The sequence below is a fragment of the Podarcis pityusensis genome, assembly GCF_964106645.2.
Source record: "Podarcis pityusensis genome assembly, chromosome: 16".
Lineage (NCBI taxonomy): Eukaryota > Metazoa > Chordata > Lepidosauria > Squamata > Lacertidae > Podarcis > Podarcis pityusensis.
The window spans coordinates 21,893,804-21,916,034 of NC_138041.1; the positions used below are offsets into that span (position 1 = coordinate 21,893,804).

The 22,231-nt window shown below is 41.6% G+C and overlaps 1 protein-coding gene across 3 annotated transcripts in view; it reads right to left on the reverse strand.

Annotated features, from left to right (window-relative positions):
- TAOK3 (TAO kinase 3) overlaps positions 1 to 22,231 on the reverse strand; it is a 121,059-nt gene that overhangs the window by 87,566 nt on the left and 11,262 nt on the right. For 2 of the 3 annotated variants that reach the window (XM_080986232.1, XM_080986230.1), the window contains exons 2-3: positions 5,445 to 5,556; positions 2,518 to 2,729 (exon numbers count right to left, since the gene is read on the reverse strand). In XM_080986232.1, coding sequence (XP_080842358.1) covers positions 2,518 to 2,637 — 120 coding nt within the window. In that variant the 5' untranslated portion in view covers positions 2,638 to 2,729; positions 5,445 to 5,556. Of the gene's footprint in view, positions 1 to 2,517; positions 2,730 to 5,444; positions 5,557 to 18,365; positions 18,524 to 22,231 lie in introns of those variants that run through there. The other variant, XM_080986231.1, reaches the window with a different exon arrangement.

Genomic DNA, 22,231 nt, shown 5'->3' on the forward strand with positions numbered 1-22,231 from the left:
CACCCTGAATACAGTGGTACCTCGGGGTAAGTACTTAATTCATTCCGGAGGTCCGTTCTTAACCTGAAACTGTTCTTAACCTGAAGCACCACTTTAGCTAATGGGGCCTCCTGCTGCCGCTGCGCCACCAGAGCACGATTTCTGTTCTCATCCTGAAGCAAAGCTCTTAACCCGAGGTACTATTTCTGGGTTAGCGGAGTCTGTAACCTGAAGTGTATGTAACTTGAAGCATATGTAACCCGAGGTACCACTGTAATTTGGTGTTATCAGCAAAGCGGGCAACCTCACAGCTCTCCCTTAACTCTATGTAATTCTCCGTCAATAAAACGTTGCTCAGAATGAACAGCCAGGTAGGAATCCCAGGCTTTTTAGGGTCATGTGAAAGGCATCCTGCATCGCCAACCAAGAGCCACTGAGGCAGCACTACCTCCTTCTGCACAGTTGCACTGTTACACTGGACAGCGAGCCTGTGGCTCTTCCTGCTGGCAACCTTTAATGGGGATAGAGAGCCTTGTTGCCAGAGTCCCCAGTTCAATATTCTCAGCACACCAAAGGTTGGGGGTGTTATTAAAAAGTGGGTAAGATGATTTAATTAAAGAAAATGAAAATGTAAAGAGTCTTGCTGCAATTCTTAGTTGTCACCCATCCTATGCCTTCACGTAGAAATTCAAATAAAACAGAACATTGGAAAGTTAACAGCTTATGTTTCAAAAGTGCTATTTATTGGTTCAAGTGAGTCAGTGGTTCTATATTATTCTGCTAATAAAAAAATGAAGCTTTAGTTGAAAGCCTCCCAAAGTACTTTCTGCAATGCCAGTAACATCTGATGTTTTTTTTCCACACCAGCTGCTTAAAATAAGCCGTGCCTAGCTCCAGAAGAAGCTGACAAAGGTGTGGCTATAGACCGCTTGGTGTGATCTCCTTGGCTGGGAGGAGGAGAATTGCTCCCCGCAGAACACTCTTCCATGGTGTTGTCTGGTGGAGCTTTAAATGATTAAAGCAGCAGGGCTCTCTCTACTTTCCTTGAAGGACTAATCCACAGCCTGAGACATCTTGCAGTTAAATAACAGGCTCAGACAGACTGTAAGTAATGCTGTGCGGCAGGCTGCTTTAAGTGGAACTGCCTCGTTTTCAAGGAATGCTACATCACTGCTGTAACACAGAGAAACTAATAAGTTCAATCTACTTCATTTATAAAACTGGGTCAGCTTCATTAGATGGCACATAAGCAGCCATCTTTTGCATCTGGAAGCATCCAAAGCAGACTGTGTTGTGATGCGAAGCTCTCTTTAAAAGCAGAGGTAGCTAGCTTGTAGTCCAATAGTGTTTGAAGGGCCATAACTCCCATCAATTAATCATACTGGCTGAGGAACTGAGGGCAGTGGTTGGCATCCGTCTGTCTCAGGAGACAATGGAAGGGTGTACTTTTGGGGATGAGGTCAAGCGCTTGGGAGTTACAGCGCCTGCTGTGGCTGCAGAGGCCAATACGGGAGAGACATGTTTTGTTCCAGCTAGGGCAGATAAAGGTGTCCAGTTGTGCTGATGCAGGTGTACCATGGCATACTAGTTCAAAGACACCTGAGGGGGCCACAAGTTAGCCACCTCTGTTTTAAAAATGTTTGTATTTATGTTTATTACTTAAATGAGGAGTTCAGTGAGGTCCCTAATCCAGGTCCCTAATCCAAATCTAATCTCTGCCAGGAACTCAACTGATAGCCCACAATTCTTATTTGCGATTAGGAGATCACCAACGCGCACACGAGCGCGCGCGCACACACACAGTGTAAATTTGTGTTCATCCTTCATGAGGAATCATCATCAGAAGCCAAGGGTCTTCTGAGCAAGATATCTTTCAGTCAGATGGAGATGCTGCTCTTGTCTGCTTTTTGGGTGGCCATCTGGAATATTTTGTAAACTCAGTGGCTCAAGGGCCAAGCTGTAAGCCTGGCAACAAACATGGGTCCTGGAACTCCTTAGTAAATGCTTCCCTATGGTGAATCAGCAAGGGGAAGTAGTTGTACAGGCGAGAAATGGGAGGTGTGTTATCTGCTAAACCCTTCTTCCACGCACCACAGTCTCCCTGCTTTTCCTTCTCTACTTTTAAGGTTAAGCATACACCTCCATACACCATTTCTCCCTTGTGAATGGGATCCATCACTCTGCAACAGAGAAGCAGAGGCCAGAGTTCTCATGTGCATGATGGCCAAGGATGTGTATTATATAGCCAATGAGTTACTGCCAAAACATATCACATGCGCACACACACACACACACACATTTATGTATAAAAAACAGCAAAGCAAATAAGCAACAATAAAACCTAGAAATAAAACTGTATACATTTTCTTTATATGCATAATGGATGCCATTTTGGAATTGTTGAGAAGGGAGAGAAGGGTATAAACAGCTTTGACTATGAGGAAAAACCTCTTCCTCAAGCGAAACATGCTTAATGCTATGAAAAGAGATCTTTATTTTGTTTTGCCGAGAATGGGATATTAAGCAAAAACTACTTACAAAGTAAACCGCTCCAAAACTTCCATGTCCAATTTCGTGTAAACCCACAAATAGTTCCTGAGGATCATCTTTGTAGAACAGGTCAGCTGCATCTGGGTCTTTTGGCACCCCTTTGCGCATGGTGAACAGTATTAGGACCTTGTTCCCACCTCCAGTTCCCAGTCAGTTTCTTCCCTCATTGACAATGGAGTCCTTAGGTAACAATTCAGAACCTGGGGGGTGGGGGGAGAAATTTGTAGACAATTGAAATCACTGGAAGTATTTAAATTTGTTTAACTCAGGTGCCTTCTCTAAAGATTCAAGAAAGCAACTTTTCAGGAGATAATTTTTCCATGTTCCCCAAAGACGAGGATGGGGAACCTGTGGCACTCCACACATTGCTGGACTCCCAACTGCCATTATCCTTGACTATCGACAACAATGGCTGTGGCTGATGGGAGCTGGAGACTAACAATCAATCTCTGGACAGCCGTACGTTCCCCATCCCTGGGAAGTTCTGTTTAACTGTTAAACAGATGTTTCTGAGAGCATTTGGTTTGTTTATTTAAATCTGAAACATTTGTATCCTGCTTTCCTGCCTGAAAACAGGCCTTCACGGCAGCTTAATAAAAACAAATCCATCCATACAAAGGTGTTGTTGTTTTTTGGGTGGGGAAGGCAGCAATGACAGAAAGAGACACCCTGTTCCCAGCTGTGGCTTTTAAAAATGTTCCACAGTGACCACATGGGAAAATAGCCCCCCTCCCCCAAGTTTTGTGTCTGAAATTAGGGCACTTCCTCTTAGGCAGCTGGTTCATGGCTCTATCCAGCAGAAGAGATGACTGAAAAAGTGGAAGGAATGAGGATATTCACATGTCAACTCCCCTGGCCTTAAATATTTCTGTTGCTGCTCCAAGTAGTGCTCTTGTGGTTTAAAAAGCATATTTTGTAGGAGGTGGGGTTGTTTTATTTCCAAACAAGACTTTTCATGACACAATCCTCTATTAATAATACTGTAGTCCAAATGCCACTCAAACAGCAAGTCCTTAAGACACATGTGCTTAGGAACAAAAAAAACCACTCCTGCTGTGCAGAATCTCTTAAAATGTTAGGGAAGTGTTTTTTCCTCCTTACAAGTGTATAAGTTAACAAACAAAAAGAGTTCAGGGTTGCAGGGAAGAAGGATTGTAATCCTTCCACCTTGGGACATGGAACCAATCAACATTTTAAAAGACTGCAGGATACAAGAATTGAAAAAAAGGCTTAATTAGAGCTGGGCAAAGTAAGAATTACATCACACCACTGAACTGGGGCAACTCACCTGGTATAAATCTGATAAGCATTTGAATCAGAAACTCCAGGAAGGTTAAGTTTCTAAAGTCAGGTAAACTGGCCAGATACTTAGGAAAATAAAGACACTTTGGGGAAAGTGATAAATATAAGTTGCTGACAAGTGCGCCAAAGCCCCAAAGACAGGGCAAATTTGATATGACAGATAGTGGGTGTATGGGGCCCGTCTCCCCACTGCCCCCTCACTGAGGCTGCCACTACCCCTTTTCTTTATCATGATCCTACCATCTGGCCATCCTCTACCAAAGGGGTAAGCAGACATCAAGATCTACTTCAGCTTTTACTAAAACGGTTTTGCAGTCGGGCCACCAACTAGCTAGGTGCAAAATGGTTGCTGCAAGGATATGCAAAGTGGTGGCTCAGGGAGAAGCACCTCATAAGCTACATACTAGGGATGACCTGAAAATGCACAAATATGCACCTGTCATACTGAAAGCCTAGAAAAGAAGAGACGTGCCCTTTTGTAGCAAACAACTGATAGCCAGAAAGACTTGCAGAGCCACTGCAAGTCATCTAGCAATTTAGTAATAGTAATAATAAATTATCCACTCTTCACTGTAAGGTTCCTGGGGGTGGGGTTACAGAAAACCAGAACCATCTAGATCCCTCTTCCACCATGTTTTGTTAGGGTGTCTCATGGGACACATGGGTGCAGTGTTAAAAGGATGGGGCCTTCATGGTGCTGACATTACCATCCTTTTGGTGCTGGGTTATGTATAACTTATTCCAGCCATTTGAGGAAATGTGAATGTCATGCTTATTGCTGTTTCTGTTATATATTTTGGAGTTCTGTTGTTTATTATAGACTGTTGTTTTTAACAGTCTACACAAGTCACCGAGAGAACTTTTGAATGAGACAACAAATAACGCTAGCTTGACTGAGATGGGAACCACTACTAAGAACGGCATACGGCAGGTGTCTCTTCTAGCGTTGGACTGACGAGCAACTTAACTGACAAACACTACTATGTACTTGTACTATTAACTTCATTCTAAACAAGCCTAATGCACAAACAACAGATAAACAAACAAGGTTTTTCCCCTGGATTACTGTTGCCACAACCATATTGTACTAACAACCCTATATTGTCTATCGGGGTAAAAGTTTTTTTCTTTGTAAAGTACACTTGTTTACAGCTGCACCCATTTAATTAATATTTATTTGTTATATTTCTGAACTGCTACATAGTGAAACTCTAAGCAGCTAATAAAATTCAATAACACAGAAAACTGAAACAAAGCAAGCAATACAAACCATATTTATTATGTAAAATCCAGCAGCTTGCTCAAAACCCTGAGATTTCTAGCTGCCAGTGTTGAACAAGAGCCACATGTATGGAAAATGAGGGGCAACCGGGGGGGTGGGGTGGGGATTTAAAGACCATTTATATTATAAAATATTTTGAACCTAGAAGTTGCATGGATGGCAGTTGTAGGGTCTGTAAAATTTATGATTTTTGGTCACAGGTGTTCTCGTTATTTTTAAACACATAGCATTGTCAGTCTCATCCATTATGGAGCTGGGGGACTGAGGAAGTGCCTCCATCTTTAGGGTCCTTATCACAGAGATAGGCTGCAAAAGAGGCAATTCAGCATACCTGGGTAACTATAGCAATAAGCATACTCTATGGTCCAGGCTCATTTCAGTAGAAACGTTTAGGTCTCCTTTTCTGTTGTGTCTTTGGGCTCTATATACTCTTGCCTTCCAACCTGAGGAGTGGGGGAAACAGAAGTAATTAAAACAGATAAATACATTCTACAAATGAGCAGTTCCTGGTCTGCAGAGCTGCCCCCTAAACCATTTTTGACCCAACTGCAGCTGGTGCCAATTAACCATTTCCCTGATATTTGTCCTCCCACTCTTTGGGTCTCAACTGACACATCTTCCAGAAAACAAGGCAAAACTTTATCCTCACCTCTGGTCAAAACATAAGGCAGCAATTACTTACCTTCCTGTTAACAGCGAAGCAGGAGCCTAGAGGGAGGGGCTGGCCTTCACAGCACCAAAGAATACGGCAACCTCAAGCCTCCAAGCCTACACATATTTTCAACAAAAACTATTTTCCTGGCCTCCATATGAGAACTATATGTACTTACATAAAGAACATAAAAAAGGAGCCCTGATTTCATGAATATTCATGAAAATGGCAGTTTCCTCTTCTAGATAAAGCCTCTGCATACACCTGCCCACCTTGATACACAATTCTATACTGTGTCCCACGTTGGGTCTATAGACAGGTCACAACAATATTAAAATACTTATCAAGGCATAAAAATACAGGGAGAAAATGCAACTGAAAGACTAGGGCAGAGTTAAAACAACATATTGAGATCAAGGCCTAGGCACACAAGTGTGTGTGTTTTTAAAGCAACCTAAATGTCATTAATGCAGACACTCATCTAAGCTCAGAGGGAACGAGTTTCCATACTTCTGGTGCCACCACATAAGAGGCCCTCTCTCTACTGGTCGCTAACCACGAACAGGAAGATCTCAACAGCTGATCATCACAATGATTGAGGATCCTCAGTTCCAGGGGACAAATGCAGCCCTCCAAGTCCTCTCTATTGGGTCCTCAGGGCTCCGTTACTAAGATAATTTTGCACAACAGACAAACACTAAAAATTTTCTTTGTTGCAGCATTCCTTTACCCAAGGAGTCAACTCCACTGACATCCAGCAGTGTGACAGATAATAGTTTTGTCTACAACAATCCCTGGCCAGTTGAACATCAATCCCTGGCTGCTTTGCACATCAGCAGCAGTGAAAATAAGCAGTTATGGATGTACCTGTAAGGTCTAGTAAATGGACAAGGCTTAATGTAAGTTTTGAGCTTCTTTCTTTTGTATGCTGATCTGAATATTTGTTGAATAAGAGAGGCAGGGTAGAAAATGCTTTTGGGCACTATTTTCTGTCTGGCATGGAGATATAACCGAAGCTATATTTCAGTTAAATTGTCTTTTTCAATGAAAGAAAATAAAACAGGTTGGGGGAGCTAAAGTACCTGCAAGATACTTTACATACTTGCAGGGCTTCATATTCCACAATTAACTTGAATCATGCACACATGCACCTGGGACACGGGTGGCGCTGTGGGTTAAACCACAGAGCCTAGGATTTGCCGATCAGAAGGTCGGTGGTTCGAATCCCCGCAACGGGGTGAGCTCCCATTGTCTGGTCCCAGCTTCTGCCAACCTAGCAGTTTGAAAGCACGTCAAAGTGCAAGTAGATAAAGAGGTACCGCTCCGGCTGGAAGGTAAACGACCATTAGGTCATGACTGGACCTAATGGTCAGGGGTCCCTTTACCCTTTACCTTTACCTATGCACACATGCAGTGTCCTGTTAACAAATTAATTGGATACAAGCCTTTTTTGTCACTGAGAGAAGGTGCCAACTGTGCACTGGTGCAATAAAGGCAAGCGCCTCTTTTACACGGTACTGGTGCATACATAAAATGCCCACTCAGCTGTAACATATGAAAAAGCCCTTTCAGTGACAATTCCAAATTATTGAGAGCCAAATATTTTTCAGCAACAAACTCACTTGCCAGCTTCAGCAAGCTGCTATTCTCTCAGCTTAAATTTTCCACTTGCAAAAGGGGACCACACCTTTCAGGTAAGGGCTGTTCTGAAAATTGCTGAATACACACGAATCACTTCAAACACTCTAAAATGCTACTTATTTTTATCATTATCCTTACACTTACTGAGATCATATAGCATCCAAGCCCTTTTAGCACACTAAAAATAAAATTTAAAATATCTTTATTATTTATTAAAGCCTTACTGCAAGAGACACATGGCTGCTCTGAGCTGATTTGCAATGTTTAATTTACTGGCCCATAATAAACCTGAGCATCTGTTTCCATGTAAAGCCTTGCCCCAGCCAAATAATGCTGCTGTTGTTATGTCTATTGAAGGACAATTGTTTGAAGACTGCAAAGCATCTGACAGCATGACTAAGGATGCATCCACAGATGGCAGCTGCCCACACTCCTGGCTCAGCGCTGTAGCACACAACCATAGTGCATTCAGGAAACTCAGAAACGTTCCCTTCGACATAGTTCCTACCCTGCCTAGAAGATGACAGTTATTCATGGATCAGACCGATACTCATCAGCCATTTGGATCAGCAGCGGGATCAGGGCAGGCTGAAGAACAGTACACACTTGCATGGTGGGGAAGCAGCATATTCAATCCACCCACAGAAAAGATACTTGCAGACCATTTTCCTGACTATCAACACCTTGCAAATTGCAGGAGAAACAGGTCATTCAGTGGCCAAGCTATTGTCATGGAATACCTGACAAGATGCACTTGGCCCTCTTAAGCTTTTTTGCTGGCTGGTAAAAGTTTTCCAATTATGGCAAGAGACTACCTTGCCAGACAGATTATTCTTATGTCATAAAAGCATTCTCAGATGATAGTCTATCTGCCAAGCCTATATACATTTTTGGCCGATTTGTTTTTTTAAGGGATTGTTTAAGTTTGTAATTGTTGTAAGCTGCTCTGAGTGATGCAGACGCATTCGAAGGGTGGGGCATGATGTTTTTCTCAAGAGAAACATAATTTTGGGGTTGGACAGGTCTCCTGGCAGAAAAATACAGTACAAAAAAACAACCCTGTTTCTAGTTATCAGCATCTTCTACTTTAAGACAAGTCCTTAGTTTTGAAGGCTGCAATATTTACCATTTCAATGTGTACCCTTACTTTTCAGCCTAGCAGTTCTCAAAAGCATTCAATATGATAAAGTATCCCATTTAAAATTAAAACAAAGCCAGCAAATTAACCAATTCAAAATTGGCCTGCTGAAATCAGGTTTGAAAGAAGCATTTTCTTGTAGCCAATAGAATAAGTTGTGGGGTATGTAGTGCCCAAGACAGTTTATCCAGTTTGAAAATGGACCCACGCACCCAAAATGGTTGGTGATCACTGCAATACGGCACTTCCCTTATATTCTTTCCGGTAACAAATATTCATAGAATTATAGAGGTGCAAGGGACTCTGAGGATCATCTAGTCCAAACCCCTGCAATGCATGAATATTCTGATCAGAAGAGCCAATACTTTCCACATGTGGCTCTGTCCATGGATTCTCTCCATATCCACACATAATACCAAAGGGATGGTTATTTCTGAAATCGAAAGATGGCAACCACCACACATCAGCTTCACAGTATTAGGACTGATCAAAGGTGATTCAGAGCCTACTTCAAACAAAGCAATGACTTGGCCAATTTGTTAAATAAACGGAAACCAGACTGGTTTATTCTCAAGTTGTCCGTTCTAAAAATTCCTGTTCTATCCTCACAGCTAGTGGCAGTAGTTCATTGTGTTGACATGACATGCACTGGAAGACATATACAGGTATTGCTTATCACTTATTTTAGTTATAATCCATCTTTTATTTCTGTTATTGCACATTGTTCTAAAAATCTTTAAAAAATAATACTTGAAGGGTAAAAAATATGCTTTCTGAATGTTTCAGAAGTTGAAATGACAGTGGGAGTTCCTCCTAACTTGGAGGGCAAAAATCAATAGCGAGCACAAAATTTTGGTTAGCTACCGTGGGCACACCACAGAACACCCACAACACTACCTTGTTGACACACATTGGAGGGGAAGCTGTCTCCAGAGGGAACTTGGCCATGAGCAATATTCTTATTGAGAAATCCTTGATAGCCATCTGAGGAACCCCAGGGTTGCTCAGAATGCAGGTTGAGATCCATCCACTACTCAAAGGGAAAGATGAACTCCACCAATCAGAAATAACAATCCTGCAATGAAGTATGTGGTGGAGGGTACTCCTTCTAATTTTCCCAGAGATTCTCTCTTATCACCCCATGAGCATGTAAAGAATTCAAGGCCAAGTTGTATTTAGGAATAATGGACTGTGTTGACGGGCCATTAATACTGCTTCATAAGTTTGCAGTCCTTTTCTGCAGTGCAGCACCTCGTCAGAACATGACTCCCACCCTCCAACAAATGATCCTATTAATATCTGCAAGAGAACATTGGGATCCTTTCCCAAGACATATTTTGCCAAGATCCTCAAACCCCTAGACATTTACTTCTTATGCACGTATTAGTGGAGAGTGGAGTATCTACAACTGTTAAGTCACTTTGTGGTTAAAACAACTGAATTGCAAGCTAAGAGTAAAAAAGAAAGAGACTCATAGATGAGTCAAGTGTGAAAGAGTTACACCCAATAGAAGAGAGGTCACTGACAAACACATTTGTTTGGAAAGTTTCTCATATTTCTATCATTGAAGGCAAGGACAGTTAAATGAATGGGAAGGATGCCTTGCAAAAAAAAAATGCAGTTTTTTCAGAAACTGGTTTATTTTCAAGAAGTCTTAAGGAACTTCTGTACTATATTCAACAGAGTATTAAAACAAGGCCATGACAATCTTATCCATCTATTTCCTTCTCCACAGTGAGTGTATTTTATAGGTACACAATCCAGTCAAACTTAAGAGCCCTTTTGTCCCCTTGCCTCTAATGGAAGCGAGGGGGGAAATCAATGGAACTAAATGCTTAACTTTAGTTGGATGGTGCCAAAATCTTGTTTTTTGTGGGAAACGTTGCGCACTGGGGGCCTTAAGGAGTGGTAGACTAGAAATGGATTTCAAATTAAGCCATTTCATACTTTCCCACCTTTCTGTTGTTACTGGGTTGGTTGAGAAACTAAAAATGCAGAATAGAACAAATGGATAAAAATGAAATCTGCTTCAGCTACTGGTGGTTGTTGCTACTTAGCCCCCGTTAAATGTGTAGGTTCTAAGACCATTCTGAAAGTCTAAGTCTTAAAAACAAATCAGATAGGGTTGGCCTCACTGGCACAGTTCAGCAGTTGAGAGCATGATGAGGAATGCCTCTAGCTGAAACCTATAATGCTAGCCTACCTTACATGAGTAACCAAACAAAGAAGCTATCAATGTCAGCCTGTGTAGACCTCTGTTTGCTTTACTTCCTTAGACCAAAGACTGCGGCGAATGAAACAAAAGCTATCATACAGAGCTTGCAGGGCAAAATAATGACCATTTTGAAAAGAAAACAACTTTAAACCTCTGCCAAATTCTGGTGATATTGTCATAATATTGTAACACTTCAGTGTCAGCCAATTTCCTTCTCCTTCCCCCCTATTTCTCTGTTTTCTCCATGTAGCCTGATGAAGGGTTCTGGAGGACTTGAAAGCTTACACACCATTTTGGCCTTTTAGAAAAGAAAAGAAAGAAAGTTATTGCTCTAATATGGCTATTGCAGTTGTTGTTGCTGCTGTTATGGGCCAACATGGCAACCTTTGCTTTTTGAGCTTCTTTTGTGTGTTTGTAATAAGCAAGCACTCAAAGTATGAATAAAAATAAACCAAATGCTAAAATGTATCTAAACGCCTATACCATTTACAAAAATAAATTATATAAATGTTACAAGAGGGCATTTTCAAGTTATACTGAAAAGTTTCTTCCCCATTTTTAAAAAGGACACTGTCATTGCCTATAATGAAGATTTAGGTCAAGTTAAGATCATATATAAATAGTCCCATTACAATGAAACTACTGTATCAGGTTCTAAAGCAACATGGGGTTACTTCTAATATTTTCAAATCAGGCATCACTTTCTTTACCGACAAGAGGTACAAGTACAGGCCCAAACTTTATGGGGGGGGGGGACTTCCAGCCACGTCTGTGGCACCTTCCGTAATTACTTACATTGGAAATATCAGGAAAGCATTAATTTTTGTGTACATGCTTTTTGGCAGCTGGAACAAAGATCATCAGTCCCATGTGATGAGCTAACTCTTCACGCTCCACAGGACAGTCGGGAAACATTTCCTTATCGTTGTACTATTCCAGGCCTACATATTTTACACACAAATAAACAGGTTCATTTAATATCTAATGTATCAATTAGTACATGGAGCTGTGCTCTGAATACAGGTAAGCTTTCCTGGCTTTCCCAAACCCATAGTGAATGCCTGCATAGATTAGTCACACTTCTAAGTGCTCACTGGGGTATATGACCAGCACAGAGGGTCGCAACACCATATTTACTTTATCATCTTTCCTATGACTCATCGTTGCCATGCCTCACTTCACGAAATATAAGGCAAGCAGGGAGAGGAAAGCGAAATCTTAAGAGTAGGAGACGAGCGAACGCAATCCCCTAATGTTCCCTGGCAAACCAAAAAAGGGGTCAGAATGCCAGGCCAGCCCTATTTCTTTAATGGGGAAAGTGTGTACCAGGGCACCGACAAGGGAAGCTCTACTTCTGAAACCTCATTCCCAATCCCCACTGGGGATTTTGAACAGAATGCTAAATGACATATATACACAAGCAGAGAAGAATGTGGAGCTGGAAAGTAAATTATTGTTAACAGGCAATTTATTCATTCTTCTTCTCCCAGAGCCTGCATTCCCTGGCTGAGCCTTAAGGGTGTGGTGGTTATGCAGTATTATAGGCACAAAGTGGAGAGGCCGCCGTTATGATCCTTTCCATTATCATTTTGAATAGTTTGTTGGGGGACTTATGGCATCAACAATACAATAAGCACACAACTGTGGACCCTTGATTTTAATGTGAATTAATTGGGGTGGGGGAGAGAGGGAACGGGCAGATACAGCAACCAAATGAGCAAAACAAGGTAGAAAAACTAAGGCTCACTGTAAGTTACATAAATTTAAGTTACTAGGATACTTTTTTAAAAATGCCTCATCCCCTACTCACCCAATGGATCGATGTGCTCTGCAGGAGAGGGCACTCTGCAGATACCATTTATTTATATTTATTTATGTGTCATTAAAAAAAAGACATCAAAGCGGTTTACAGCAATAAAAACCAGAAAACACAAGAAAAACCCCGCTATAAAACTTAGAAGTAGCCACTAGTTAACTATCGTGAAAGGGTGTATTCTTAATTGCCTGCATAGACCTGATGGAATAGACGTTGTCACTCAGGCATTCAAAAGTTGACACAGAATGCACTTACTGAATCTCTATTGGCAGGACAGGGCTGATGACACTAAAAGGAACAATTTCTAGTTGCTGTCAAAGAGCGTCACCACCTCAAGGAATGACACTCCTGCAGATGATCTCGGTGACCAAACTGGGATAAAAGGGCTACGGCAATCCCTGAACCCTAGAACTAAATTAATACAATAGCCTTCAGCCTGGCTTGGTAGGAAGTGGGCGCCAGTGCAACTGTTTTCACAATGATGCCACATGTCCTCAGCCAGAAGTTTCCATCAGCAGCCTGGCCACTGCATTCTGTACCATCTGGAGCTTCCAAACCAGACCCCAGAGAAGTCCCACATACAGCGCACTACAGTAATCCAGCCTTGAGGTTAGCAAAGCATTGGCTGAGGTACTGATTCCATGTTCAGTTAAATATGGTACTATATATAATACTCAGGCCTTGGGTGGCTAAGCTGGCCACTGAGGTCATGCACATCTTTTAGTGGGGTGGGTGCTATCGTGCTGTTGGCTGAGCATTTTAGGTATTTTGCATTATACACTGTGTCTGGTTCTGATGGTTTTATCTGTTATCTTGCAAGTCTCTCTGGGATTTTTTTTAGGTAAAAAGGGACTAATGTAAACAACAACAACACCTGTCTTGTTGTAAAAATGATATTGTATTAATACTGAAAAATCTATAAAATGCTTTATGACCAGGCCAAGACATTTTGCTGCCTCAGTCAAAGGGCAACAGGGTGCCTCTTGTACCATGTGCAGAAAGCTGACTGGCTGTTGAATCTTACTTTAACACTGGGAATAGGGCTGCATCCTTCACTACAGCCAAGGATAGCAGGCTAGCTTTGGGGGTATGGGGCAGGCCATGTGGGGCACACAGCTCTGTCCCCCAACATTCACCACCTCTCTCTGCCTGCCTGCCCGCCCCCAGCATTTGTAGCCTTCTCAGATAACCACTTTACTCTTACTAATGGAAAGGCCGATGCACCTTGTTTTCTGATCCTATACATCACACAAGAACATAAGAGGAGCCTGCTGGATCAGGTCAATGGCCCATCTAGTGGCCGCCCAGATGCCCCAATGGGAAGTCTACAAGGAAGTTTGAGCACAAGAGCCCTTGCCCCTCCCGTTGTTTCTAGCAACTGGTATTCAGAAGCATTGCTGCCTCTAACTGTGGAGGCAGAGTAGAGCCATCACCCTAATTAGAGGTATCCGGATACACCGGATGAATCATTTTGCTCATTTCATCAAGAAGAAGAACAAGAGTTTGGACTTGATATCCCGCCTTTCACTCCCCTTAAGGAGTCTCAAAGCGGCTAACATTCTCCTTTCCCTTCCTCCCCCACAACAAATACTTTGTGAGGTGAGTGGGGCTTAGAGACTTCAAAGAAGTGTGACTAGCCCAAGGTCACCCAGCAGCTGCATGTGGAGGAGCGGAGACGCAAACCCGGTTCACCAGATTACGAGTCCACTGCTCTTAACCACTACACCACACTGGCTCTCCTTTTATCCTTCCCCCTAAATTCACACAAGCAGGGACCCACACATTTACTTAGAATTTTGCTTCAGGTAGGAATCTTAGTCATAACACAACTGACAAATAAGCTGCAATTTTAGAGAATTTAAGTGAGTACCAGTATTCATTTGAGATTTCAGGGCAATCTTTTAATATGTTGCATCAGCCAGTCTTGATGTTGTATTTTTAAAGGCTGCTAGCATTTTGCATATTTAAAGTCCAATATCAAGAGGAAAGATAATCTACTAAGATAGACAGCAAAACCAGATCTTAATGTATTGTTCTTCCATGGACCGTAGCTTAAAAATCCAATTTGGAGTCCAGAAGTGGATAACTTTCTGATCAAGTGTGATAAGTCCATTAAATAATTGGTGATAAGGAAAAAGTGACTAAAGAATCAACCTTTAAATATACTATAACTTCAAAATAATGTTGAATTTTTCACCCCTGCCCCATAGGCTAAGATGCTAACAGTATTTTAATATAGCATTCCAGTATCTTCATATATAGATCTGGTTAACCAAGCACAAAAGGATGTGGTATAATAAAGCGTATGATGAATGCTGTATTGAGAAGGATAAAATACACACAGCTGAGTGTGGGTTAAAAGTGTGTGCATTTGTTATGTATGAGGCATCCAATGAAATCCCAAGTGCTGCAGTACAGGGCATCTCCACGCCACAGACTTTGGTTCAAAAGGCATGCCCTATTTCCCAAGGCCCTCTGGGAATTGTAGTTCTCTACAGTATGGTCTCTGAAACAGAACGCTCTGCAGTATTTCAAACTACAATTCCCATGATTCTTTAGAAGCAGTATGGCTGTTAGTTAAGAAATAAATTACATTTGTAACACAAATATTCCCCGAAATTTCAAGACAGGAGTGCTGAAAGACCTGTGTCTGAGATCTTGAGATTTGTCTGCAGCTATCCAGCTCTGGGAAACAAAACCAATATACTTGTGATGAAGAATGAGGAAATGTTAGGAAGCATTACAGAAAATTGTGAGGAAGAACAAAAACTGACAGCTGGGAGAATTGAGAGCACAGCGCTAGGAATTTCTTCTTGACAAATGTAATATAGTGCATACATAGGGAGAATTAATGAAAGCTACTCATGCACACTGCTGAACTTTACAATTCACTATAACCGCTGAGGAAAAAGACCCGAGGTTAGCGCAGACAGCTCTCTGGAAGCATCTGCTCGGAAAACAGCCCGTCACAGAGCAAATAAAGCATTCGGCCTCTAAGGGTAATACTAGATTCCATGATGCCCTTGACCATGCCAGCATAACTGGAGCCAGCTGAGTAGGACTTTATCCTAGGTCAGTCTTCACCAACCTAGTGCCCTCCAGATGCTTAGTTGTTTTAAATAATCCAACATTTGCTCCTACCCACGCCACCACCTCAGAAAACAGGATGAACAGGTGCAGGAACATCTTGCCACAAAACAAGCCCATGTCTTTTAGAAGGCAACTGCAGAAAATCAAGTGCTTAGGAATACTGACCACTATGAAAGATTTGGTGAAACTCAGTTTGGACATGCTTTTGCAAATTACCACCACAAATATGAGCAGATGGCAGGCCCTGCAGCCATCATTAGAGGGCTGGGCAAAATGAATGCACTTTTGCGCCCCATGTGTTTCATGAGATCTCTTAATTACCTACTGCTTATTTTTGCAGGCTCTTGAGAAGATTCCTATGGAGACTAAAAGCAGTGCACACCCTTTGCCAACTGATATTTGTCCATCCAGAAAGTTAATTTTATTTCCCTAACCTTCATTTCTATCATTCTGATCTACCCTCCTTTATTTATGTTAATGCTAAAGCAACATCATTAATATCCCCAAATGGGTTTATTTGAATCTATATTGGTGGATCCATTGGGGAGTGACAATACACAAGCTTTGCATGCAAAAGTTAAATCCCTGGCATCTCCAAGAAGGGCTGGAAAACTCTCTTGTCTGAAAATCATGAGAGATGCTGGCAGTGGTTACATGCAATACTGAGCTAGATGGACCACTGCTTTTATATCCCCTTTGAGTCCTTGGTATTTTGACCACCACATCCTGTACGTTCCTATACATGCCAACTCCATTGACAGACTATGCAATGGCTTCGATCTTTCAACAACAATCTTTCTACCCTGAAATCCACTGGAAAGACCTTTGTACACAAATCATGGGATGAATGCTGAGACTGACAACCTTGCTGGACACGTAGCAGTTCTCCTACTTTCATAAGCAGAAGGGCAGTGCTGTATTTTTAAGTGAGATATAAGTGGCCACGCTTATAATGCAGCACTTTTGGGTTCAGGTACCCTCTCAGCCTGCTCTGCCATTGGTAACATTCAGCTACTCAAGAGACTAAAACATTTCCTCATTCCACTGTTGCGTAAGTCACTTTGGAAGCCTTTTGGCTAAAGAGTGGGACCAAAATGGTTCAGATAAAAATCTTATATATTTACTAATTATTTTAAAGAGAGAGAAATATGTATGCATGAAGCACAGAGGGATTTTGAGATCCCCGGTAACAGGAAAAGGAGGAAAACTACTAGTTCTCTACAGTGGACGTTTTGCTTCAAAGCAAGTAAATCACCACCATAAGACATGCTCTGTTTACTATAGCATAATTCCTAAAGAGTCCCATATAACAATTCTGGCTCAGATCCATATGACTGCCATTGCAGGATCTCTGAAGGTACCGGTATATTCACTCTCTCACACACTTTGGCCCTGTTCAAATGTTGCCCCATTCTGAACATTAGAATCATGAACTCAAACCTTGCTGCCATTTAGCTTATCCAGACCCATTTTAGGATACTTCTAGGAAAAAGTCAATGTGTCCTGGCTTAGAACTGCTTTGCTAGCAGTCAAGAACAATGTCTTCCCCAAATTTGCCTGAACGGTATGGTTATACAAATTGTTACTAAACACTAGCAAACTTATTTATAAAAGTTATGTTTGCTGTATTGTTAATATCTAGAAGGAGAAAGTGATTATACTGCAATTTTTTGAAGACTACAGAAACTTTCCAAGATTCATTTTGCAAAACTGAAGTGTTTCAACTCCCAGAGAAAGAGAGCAGAGATTCTCTGGGCCAGTAAAAAGAAAATGACACAGTATGGGAGTGCATGGATTCTGCACATACAGAGCATGCCCTGTGAGCATGGGAACAGGAAGCTCTGGATACACATCTTGCAGAAATGAATGAAGCAGTACCTTCTCTCCTATGTGTGGCACACTAAAGCCACACAGAGCTTTAGCAACTGGGAGGGATGTTTGGAACACAGTTTTGTTCACATATTGCAACTAAACACGCATGAGAACGCAACAGCTCTGCTGATCAAGGGCCAATATAGTCTGGCATCTTGTTGCCAACGGTGACCAGCCAGCTACCTCCAGGAAGTCCACAAGCCCTCTCCCACTGTTTGACTGCAGCATCTGATCTTTAAAGATATATTACTCTGTCTAGAGATATAACACCCAAATAGTGGAGCAACACAACTCAAGTATTTGCACTTGTATTAAGTCCAGAAAAGAATGAATACGAGGTATGAAAAATGGGGTTTGCAAGAAATTGGAACAACTGGACAAATTTAGTTTGTTAGCAAGATTTGTCCTAAAATAAGAAGCTGCAAATACAAGATTTATGAGAGAAGAGGCAGGCAGCACTGCTGCCTCCTTGAAAATTATAACCTCTGAATAGCCCAAATGCTTTCAAAGCATGTCTTTTAAAAATCATGGGGGCTAGAAACTTGGCTAATTTTTTTAAGAAAACAAACCTCAGCACCACTAAAATCCAGATTCCATGATACATGATAAGCTCCAAAAGAAAGTGGCCTAATTTTGTATTTCCTTGCTATAAAACACAGCAGGTATGTGTCAAAACTGGAAGAAGAAAGACAAAATAGGGGGTGGCTGCAGAAACTGAGTCGTTCCTATGCAGGAAGTAACAGTAGCTATACTTGCATCACATTTATTTACCCTACAGCAAAGATACACATCATAAGCAATATCTCAGTCACTGCACAAGAGACTTACCTGTTCTCAGAGGGAGAATTCATTGAACAATTCCCCCCCAAATTGTAAAGTAACACAGGAAGTCCACATCATTCTCATTCTGCAGAAGAATGTAAAGCCCTCACTCCTGCCCAGCCATCTCTAAGTAATCGCTCTGCTTTACAAGATCTGAGTGGCACAAAGAGAACCAGCAAGGGGGAGGGAAAAAACCAGCCACCCCCATGCACTCCAAGCATCTGCAACCACAAAGACTCATGCTTGCAATGAGATAACTCCAGATGCTAAAAATAACTAGCTGGCTGCAATTCCCACTGTATGTAGCTGGGCAGAAACACTTCATTTCCCCCAAGTATGCTTCCTCCTAAAACGCAACATTAAAAAGCCAAACTTAGGCCTTTGTGCCATGTTTGCCCTATGTGATAACCTCTCTTGTAAAATGAGAATAAGCTGTGGAACTTTTGAAAGAGTAAACATATGCCCAAATTGATCTTTAGATTTCATTTATCAGACTCCTTGATGTAAAAGAAATGAACAGATTAGATTATGGACTTCTAAGTTAACCAGAAGGTTGGTGGTTTGAGTCCACCCATGGATGCCTGTGGGCAGGATTCCTGCATTGAAGGGGTTGGACTCAATGATCCTTTGGGTCTCTTTCAACCCTACAATTCTAGAACTGCCTAGATGTCAGCTTCCCTCTTTGCACCTTTCAGCCATCACCACGGCTGAGCAAGAATTCAAACTCAGTTCTGTTTCAACACACAACACTTTAACCACTATACTGGGGAGACCCCAGAGGAAATCTTCAAGGGAGAGAATAAATGGGCAACAACACCCCCAAACAAATGTGAATCACTCTGAATGACACATCCACAGCATTGGGAGGCTGTTGCCTTTGAGATGCCAAGGCATCAGATCAGCCTGATGCTTTTCTTTTTGCATGAAGGTCACATCCACATGATACATTTGAACCACATGGATTCCCCCAAAGAATCCTGGAAGCTGTGGTTTACCCCTCACAAACCTACCATTTCCAGAACACTTAACAAACTACAGTACTCAGGATTCTTCAGGGAAAGCCATGTGTGTTAAATGTATGGAGTAGATGTGACCCGTCTCCTGCCTGCGCACCAATCTTTGCCAACAAATATGCAAAATAACTGGGGGTGTGTATCTGATGAAATGAGCTCTCTGGCTACCACAAGTGAGAGTGCCTTTCACCAATACAACAATGGGGTCAAAAAGTATGATGGGGAATCTCATAGCAGGAAGTTTCCTAGTAGTGTGAATGTGCCACCTGGATAGCTTATTTTGGTATGCAGGGGCATATAAAGTTCTTTGTATAGCTCAGATTTGCTCATGCAGCTCTGAAGAACTGGGAACAAGAAACCAACTAGGTAAGAGTAGTGAAGAAGGTATGCCCGTGTGAATGTTGAGAAAGGAGCACTTTTGAAATATACTTCATGGACACCAGGCCAAGGTTCAGTCTTTATTGCGCTTTAGACAAGCCCTGGCAAAGAAACCATCTGCAGAGGTGAGAACAATTTGCTGGAAGTGCTTAGAGACTAGAGAAAGGGGGATTCATAAAGGACTGAGGAGGCCCTTATGCTATTGGAGTTTGCAGCATCTTTGCAATCCATATTTCGCATTTTTGAAGGCTTATGTTTTTGTAATATTTTTTAGACCATCCACATCAATCCCTAGTATGTGAGAAGCAGAATTTGTACCTTTTAGGAAGTACTGTATATATTTTCAGCTCTTAGATTATACAGTCTGCATCTGCCTTCCCTAACCTGGTGCCTTCTAGATGTTGTTGGACTAAAACTCCCACCACTATTGATCTTGCAGGCTGGGGCTGATGGGAAGTTGTAGTCTACAACATCTGGAGGGCACTAGTTCCAGAGACTTAAAGATAAAAATGTCACTCCTCTCCATATTTACCAAAGTCTGTGTACAGAAAGAAACCACTTTACAAATGAATACACTTGAAACAGTCATTAGTCAACCTGTCCTTGAAGCAAGGCTTGAAAACAAAGTATGTCCCATCATGTGGTTCAAAAAAATTATTACAGAATCATAAATCACCAACTTGGTTAAAAATGTATCATGACAATTATTCAAATAATCAAATAACTAAAACTTCAAAGAATAATAAAATCCAGAATTCTAGAAACAAGTACGGTAAGCAACACCGAATAAAACTGCAGCCTAAAGCTTTTTTCTAAACCATCCTGCCTCGTCTTAATACACAAATGTAAGCTAGCTAGCTAGCGAAAAAAGTGTGCAGTATTTTGTGTACTTATTTGCAAAAGGGTAATTAATGCTGTGACCAAGTTGACCTAATATCTAAGCTTACGAGAACAAGGAAGAATGCTTTCAGTGTTTTATTGAATGGCCTTTGAAACAAACATTCAGAGTTCTTCTGCAGCTCCTATTCATTTCAATGCAGCTGTAGGTAAGATGCAGTAGATGCGATTGTGCCGCATTATGGGTCAGTTCGAAAGCAACTACTCTATTCCCAACTTAAGAATGGAAAGCAAAATATCAGTGGACCAGAAAAGAGGTTTAAAGATGCTCTCAAGGCAAATCTAAAAAATGTAGTATTGGCACTGATAACTGGGAAAAACTGGCCTGCGAGTGCTCCAATTGGAGAATAGCATTTACCAAAGGTGTCATGGACTTTGAAGAAGCACAAACTCAGGGTGAAAAGAAGAAATTAGCTAAGATGAAGGCACATTTGGTAAACCCTCACCGTGATCAACACCTACCTGGAAACCTAGGTCCCCATTGTGGAAGGAACTGCGGATACAGAATTGGCCTCCACAATCACTAACGGATTCACTGTTAAGACCGTTTTCATGGAAGACAATCTTACTCGGCTATATGTGATCGCCAAAGGAGGAGGAAAAGGAGGTAAAAACTTCCCAGTATATGTGATTGTGCAGCATTTCGGGGCAGTTCCATGCATCCCCCACTCTGCTTCCCACCAAAAAACCCACTACCTAAGTAAACCACCTCAAATTGCCTTGAGGAAGATAACCTCTGATAAATAAACAATCCATTCAGAACAGTTGGGAAATAATTTTTAGCCACGAATACAGGGGAATCAACTACTTGCTTTTGGGGATCAAGGAACCTGCACATCAGGTTGTTCATGCACCAATCAAAAACTTGACTCAGATCAGTCCAGCCTAGTACCATGTTCCTCTGATTGGAAGCTGTTTCCCAAGATTTAGACAGGGATGGGAACCTGAGGTCCTTCAGAAGCTGCTGGACTACAATTCCCATCATTTCTGAACACTGACCATGCCTGCTGGGGCTGATGAGTATTGCAGTCCAACAACTTGGGGAGAGCCACAAATTCTTCATCTCTGGCCTAAGAGATGTTTCCCCACCCTAAAATTACCCAAGGTAATTTTAATTGGAAGTGGTTTGATGCATACAAAACAAGTGCTGTACCAGTGAGCCATGAAACAGTGTTTTAGAAACAGCATAAAATTCCAAACTAACTTTCAGTACATTGCAACCACACCTTTGCCAAATGAGAGCCATCGTTCATCTCCACATAAGCAGATTAAACATGTCAGAAGTACAAATAAATGGAAAAATCTTCTCAGGCTGCTTCGTGCCAGTTTTGCTGCTCTCTGTCTGATAAACGGCAGCAAATACTCTATTAAAGCTTTCTACTTAAACTCATTTAAGAATACAAGAAAATTTCTTTTTATTTATGGTTTGTTAATGGTGTTTTCTAGGCTGGCCCATAACCACAGTTCTCTGGATGTCATACATGAAATATATTTTCCTATGATATAAAGTCAAAACACGACTCCGCGTTGATTTTCTTTTGCAACAGAACCACACTCACTGGCCTACATTTCTGTATTTATTAA